The sequence below is a fragment of the Oncorhynchus nerka genome, unplaced genomic scaffold (assembly GCF_034236695.1).
Source record: "Oncorhynchus nerka isolate Pitt River unplaced genomic scaffold, Oner_Uvic_2.0 unplaced_scaffold_6963, whole genome shotgun sequence".
Classification (NCBI taxonomy): domain Eukaryota; kingdom Metazoa; phylum Chordata; class Actinopteri; order Salmoniformes; family Salmonidae; genus Oncorhynchus; species Oncorhynchus nerka.
In genome coordinates this window covers 1-6875 of record NW_027034351.1, presented here as the reverse complement: position 1 = coordinate 6875, position 6875 = coordinate 1, and the positions used below count along the sequence as shown (strand labels likewise).

The window sequence follows — 6875 nt, the reverse complement described above, 5'->3', positions numbered from 1 at the left end:
TAGAGAGGCTAGATACAGTAGAGGGGCTACAGACAGTAGAGGGCTATAGACAGTAGAGGGCTATAGACAGTAAGAGGCGCTATATACAGCAGAGGGCTATACACAGTAGAGGGGCTATATACAGCAGGGGGCTATATACAGTAGAGGGCTATATACAGTAGAGAGGCTAGATACAGTAGAGGGGCTAGATACAGTAGAGGGGCTAGATAGAGTAGAGGGGCTAGATACAGTAGAGGGGCTAGATACAGTAGAGGGGCTAGATACAGTAGAGGGGCTCGATACAGTAGAGGGGCTCGATACAGTAGAGGGGCTCGATACAGTAGAGGGGCTCTATACAGTAGAGGGGCTCTATACAGTAGAGGGGCTCTATACAGTATCTACAGTAGACAGGCTATATACAGTAGACAGGCTATATACAGTAGACAGGCTATATACAGTAGACAGGCTACATACAGCAGAGAAGCTACATACAGTAGAGGCTACATACAGTAGAGGCTACATACAGTAGAGGGACTATATACAGTAGAGGGGCTATATACAGTAGAGGGGCTATATACAGTAGAGGGGCTATATACAGTAGAGGCTACATACAGTAGAGGCTACATACAGTAGAGGCTATATACAGTAGAGGCTATATACAGTAGAGAGGTTATATACAGTAGAGGCTATATACAGTAGAGAGGCTATATACAGTAGAGGCTATATACAGTAGAGAGGCTACATACAGTAGAGAGGCTATATACAGTAGAGAGGTTATATACAGTAGAGAGGCTATATACAGTAGAGGCTATATACAGTAGAGAGGCTATATACAGTAGAGAGGCTATAATTGTCTCCATCCATATGATACAGAAAACACCTGTATTGAAGCTGATAAATGCCTGAGTATCAACAACAAAGACAATACACACACACACACACACACACACACCTCTAGACTCCAGACACAGCCGCTGTGGTAGAGGGCAGAGTAGACCTTCCCTACATTCTTGATGTCACGGACGTCCCAGACGTACACGCTGTGATCGTTGTACACACAGGTCAGGTGACGGGTTACAGGGTCAAAGGTCAAGGCTAGGGTGTCTGGGTATTCTGCCTTGGGGTCGGCAACAAAAAGATGCCTGTAAGGAGTCAGGAGAAATCAGGGAGAGAAAACAAAAACAAACTATTCATTATTCTGATACAATCTAAAAAAGCAGACCAACAGCATCATGCTTCTCCGGTGTCCAGACACCGGGACGGCTGTTCTAAGAGCCAATGTAGGCTTGATCCGAAAAAATGTGGTCGGAGAAACCATACGGTTTCATACAGTAGATGCGCGATATACAGTAGAGAGGCTACATACAGTAGAGAGGCTACATACAGTAGAGAGGCTATATACAGTAGAGAGGCTATATACAGTAGAGGCGCGATATACAGTAGAGAGGCTACATACAGTAGAGAGGCTACATACAGTAGAGAGGCTACATACAGTAGAGAGGCTACATACAGTAGAGAGGCTACATACAGTAGAGGCTACATACAGTAGAGAGGCTACATACAGTAGAGAGGCTACATACAGTAGAGAGGCTACATACAGTAGAGAGGCTATATACAGTAGAGAGGTTATATACAGTAGAGAGGCTACATACAGTAGAGAGGCTATATACAGTAGAGAGGCTATATACAGTAGAGAGGCTATATACAGTAGAGAGGCTATATACAGTAGAGAGGCTACATACAGTAGAGAGGCTACATACAGTAGAGAGGCTACATACAGTAGAGAGGCTACATACAGTAGAGAGGCTACATACAGTAGAGAGGCTACATCTGTAATGAGGAAGGTGTCACTCAATTTTGGAGCCTCCGGGCTCATGCCGATGTCAAATTGAGCTCTGTACCTCATCGCTCGGAGCCTCGCAAACGTTTTGACAAGGCCGAGGGCTCCATATAGCTCCGCAGCGACATGATTGGTTGATGGTAGGTGGAGGGCGGGGAGGTCCTGTATAAACACGAACTCACTTCCTTGACAACTGCCCTTCCTTGACAACTGCCCTTCCTTGACAACTGCCCTTCCTTGACAACTGCCCTTCCTTGACAACTGCCCTTCCTTGACAACTGCCCTGCGCAAAAAAGTATGAATGTCCGGACTTCTGCAGAGGCCGAATCGCCGTAAATTCTTCACGGTCGATGCGGACGTTGGATTGACCATGCAGTGCTTTTCATTCTTAACGGACTCCAGGCACTGAAGCATCCACTGGTCATACGACTATAGAGTGCAGAGCTTCAGTTTCCGGATTCACCCGATCGTCAACTCATGTCTGGGTTTCATCTTTAATGAGGAGTATCACTGGGACTAATGTCTCTTCCTGTCTGATCTGTAATGAGGAGTATCACTGGGACTAATGTCTCTTCCTGTCTGATCTGTAATGAGGAGTATCACTGGGACTAATGTCTCTTCCTGTCTGGTCTGTAATGAGGAGTATCACTGGGACTAATGTCTCTTCCTGTCTGATCTGTAATGAGGAGTATCACTGGGACTAATGTCTCTTCCTGTCTGATCTGTAATGAGGAGTATCACTGGGACTAATGTCTCTTCCTGTCTGGTCTGTAATGAGGAGTATCACTGGGACTAATGTCTCTTCCTGTCTGATCTGTAATGAGGAGTATCACTGGGACTAATGTCTCTTCCTGTCTGATCTGTAATGAGGAGTATCACTGGGACTAATGTCTCTTCCTGTCTGATCTGTAATGAGGAGTATCACTGGGACTAATGTCTCTTCCTGTCTGATCTGTAATGAGGAGTATCACTGGGACTAATGTCTCTTCCTGTCTGTGTTTCATCTGTAACGTGTGTCACTTGAGCATCTCTGTTAACCTCCGTCGGTCCCTCTTTCTGTGTGACGCATCATTTAAAAAAAATAAAAAAAACATGCATGTAATGTCCTGCAAGCAAATGACCAATCAGACAATACTTCACCCTGGCTGAAGGCCCTGTGTGACGTCCACTCCCAGGCAGTGTGGCCGGTGCAGGGTGGTGATGTAATGAAGGTTCTGGGGGCTGAAGAGGCGGACGGTACCATCTGCACAGCCACAGAAGATAAACACTTCGTTCACCGACAGACAGCGAGCAGAGGTGGTCTGGAGAGAGACAGACAGAGAGACAGACAGAGACAGAGAGACAGACAGAGAGAGAGACAGAGAGAGAGACAGAGAGAGAGACAGAGAGAGACAGAGAAAGAGAAGATGGTCAAGACCAGCGGTTCCCAAAAATAGGGGTTGCAAACCCATGTGGGGTCACCTGATATGAAAATGGGGTCATGGGAGTCTCCAAATCCTGGGAAAAAGCACACCACACACATACAGTCCATTCAGAATGTATTCAGACCCCACCCCTTTTCCCACATTTTGTTACATTACGGCCTTATTCTAAAATGGATGACATTATTGTTTCCCCTCATCTACACACAATATCCAATAATAACAAAGCAAAAACAGGTTAAGACATTTTTTGCTTATTTCTTTTTTTTTAATTAAATTTTTAATTACAGAAATACCTTATTTACATAAGTATTCAGACCCTTTGCTATGAGACTCCAAATTGAGCTCAGGTGCATCCTGTTTCCATTGATCATCCTTGAGATGTTTCTTCAACTTGATTGGAGTCCACCTGTGGTAAATTCAATTGATTGGACATGATTTGGAAAGGCACACACCTGTCTATATAAGGTCCCACGGTTGACAGTGCATGTCAGAGCTAAAACCAAGCTATGAGGTCGAAGGAATTGTCCATAGAGCTCCAAGAGAAGAGTTTGAAGGAATTGTCCGTAATATTCTCTGAATGCCAAGTGTCACATCTGGAGGAAACCAGGCAACGCTCATCACCTGACCAATACCATCCCTACGGTGAAGCATGGTGGTGGCAGCATCATGTTGTGGGGATGTTTTTCAGTGGCAGGGACTGGGAGACTACGTAGTCAGGATCGAGGGAAAGGTTCTCAGACTGGGGCGAAGGTTTACCATCCAACAGGACAACGATCCTAAACACAAAGCCAAGACAACGCAGGAGTGGCTTCGGGACAGAGTCTCTGAATGTCCTTGAGTGGCCCAGCCAGAGCCCAGACTTGAACCCGATCCAACATCTCTCCAGAGATCCGAAAATATCTGCGCAGCGCACGCTCCCCATCCAACCTGACAGATCTTGAGAGGATCTGCAGAGAAGAATTGGAGAAACTCCCCAAATACAGGTGTGCCAAGCTTGTGGCATCATACCCAAGAAGACTCAAGGCTGTCACCGCTGCCAAAGGTGCTTCAACAAAGTACTGAGTAAAGGGTCTGAAAACGCATTTAAATGCGCTACACTAGTTATGAATGGGTCTCCCTCTGTCACACGGACGCAATGTGATGATACACAGAGCAACTGGCGAGGAAGAGAGCGGAGCACAGAACTGCAGCAGGTAACTTGGATCGTAAACTACATCAAATCACATCTACTGCTCTCACGCACGTCTTTCAAAACTACGTGGATTGGGACATGACGATGTTCCATTTCACACCGAAGGCTTGGTGGTTATCGAGTGTTGAAAATATGTTTTCATTTCACACCGAAGGCTTGGTGGTTATCGAGTGTTGAAAATATGTTTTCGCATTAAGAGGAGCTGTTGTCCTTACCAAGCATGCAGGACAAATACAAAAACATTCTACAGATGTGTGACCGAATCAGGTGGATTGAGAGGAAATAATTTAGTATTTTTTTTAAAAAGCGAACCATGCCACCTTCCCTCGGCTGCTCTAACAGAAAACAGCATCAGAAAGTGTCTGACACCAGTGATGACTGTTCACCTCCAACGCTCGACAGAGCACTCGGGACCTGCTTCCCAAATCACGTTGGACTGTGATCCTGGCTCAGTCGACCTGCCCGCAAGTGAAATCAAATAGCTGATTGAGCTGCAGACAAACGCATTCACGGGTCACTAGGGAGGAGTTTAGGTTCCTAGATCAAAAGAGGAACACCCTGCAGTCTCCTCGAGCATTAATACCGCGTTCAAAACAACTGGAAACAGGCTGGAATGAGCTACGACCAGGAAAAATCTATTTGAACAATCATCCAACCTGGATCCAACCTGGGAACTCAGGCATCTTTCTAGAGCTCCGACTTTCTGCCCTGAAGATCACCGACGTCATGATTTGACCTCGTGTATTTTTCCAGAGTTTCCTAGTTGTCTTCAAAGCACTATAAAACTCATGGTACCCTTCTCCAGCTCTGATCTGTGTGAAGCTGGATTCAGTGGTCTCGTCTGCATTAAAACCAAATGTCCATCCAGGTTGGATGTGACAGCAGGGACCAGGCCTCCTGACTTTGAAACATATCAAGCAACACCCATCTCATTAGTGGTGGTGAGATAAGAGACATAACAGACTGTCATCATAGCCCCCCCATGTTAAAAGTATGTGGGGGTGAGTTGAGAAGACAAATCAGAAATACTGTTGCAATGTTTTTTAATTTAATTGACTGCCCCCCCCCCCCCCCCCCAAAACAAGTTAACATCGGCTGTTAGTTTTTATTTATTTTTTAACCTGTTGGCGTTGCGAGAATTTTCAGATATTCAAAATAGGGACAGAGAGAGGTTCAGGGGTCAGTTAGGTTCAGGGGTCAGTTAGGGTCAGGGATCAGTTCGGGACATACTGACCTTGAGGTCCACCCAGGCGTCAAGCATCCTCCTGCTGTTGGAACTGACACAGCAGGCCAGAGGAAGTGATGCAATAGGTGCTGCTGGCCATGTTGCCCCGCCCACCACGACAGACCACAGAACATGCTGTTCCTCTGTTCCCCTAGCAATCCTGATCGGCCAATCAGAGGCACCGTGCTGTTCACCTGGGGGAGGAGCCATAGTAAACATCCAGAATCAACCCATTACGTAGACGCTCTGTATACACGGATGGAGGATAAACAATATGGCATGTAAAATACTTCATAATAATAACAACGTCCTGACCCGTCTCTCTTTAGAGGCGTCGAGGTACCAGAACTTGACATGTCGGTTTCCTGCCGTGATCCAAGTAGCTGTTGTCTTCCAGAGAAGGAGACGGACAGAACTCTGCTAGACACCTTGTTGGACGCTATCACCGTCCCCTTCTACAAAAACACACACAGGACAAGAGGGTTTACAAAATCATGGCAGTTTCACAGAGCTCGGGTTATTTTAAATAACACAGGGATTTCTGTGGCCTCTAGTTGACGGCCTTTGACCAGACTGCGGTCAGAACTGATAACAGATTGCAGGATGTTGTTGTTGTTGTTGTTGTGAAGAACATTTGGACTATCATTACTCAGTCAGTCTGGACACCCTTCAACAACTTAGCAGACAGATAAAATGACAGGACATAAAAGTACAGACTCTGGGATTCCCTGCCCCCTCCCAAGAAGCCCAGCCATACCTTAACCCCAGTACTATCCTCCAGGCTGAAGCCCAGCCATACCTTAACCCCAGTACTATCCTCCAGGCTGAAGCCATAGCCATACCTTAACCCCAGTACTATCCTCCAGGCTGAAGCCCAGCCATACCTTAACCCCAGTACTATCCTCCAGGCTGAAGCCCAGCCATACCTTAACCCCAGTACTATCCTCCCAGGCTGAAGCCACAGCCATACCTTAACCCCCAGTACTATCCTCCAGGCTGAAGCCCAGCCATACCTTAACCCCAGTACTATCCTCCAGGCTGAAGCCCAGCCATACCTTAACCCCAGTACTATCACTCCAGGCTGAAGCCGCAGCCATACCTTAACCCCAGTACTATCCTCCAGGCTGAGCCATGCCCAGCCATACCTTAACCCCAGTACTATCCTCCAGGCTGAAGCCCAGCCATACCTTAACCCCAGTACTATCCTCCAGGCTG

At 46.6% G+C, this 6875-nt stretch overlaps 1 protein-coding gene across 1 annotated transcript; it reads right to left on the bottom strand.

The window, feature by feature from the left end:
- Positions 1-931: 931 nt before the first annotated feature.
- On the bottom strand, positions 932-6115 carry LOC135566151 (mitogen-activated protein kinase-binding protein 1-like; the record flags this gene model as incomplete). Its single annotated transcript, XM_065014002.1, has 4 exons — positions 932-1121; positions 2960-3120; positions 5670-5854; positions 6004-6115. Coding segments are annotated over 4 exons (648 nt in total), but the record flags the coding sequence as incomplete, so codon positions are not given.
- Positions 6116-6875: the final 760 nt, after the last annotated feature.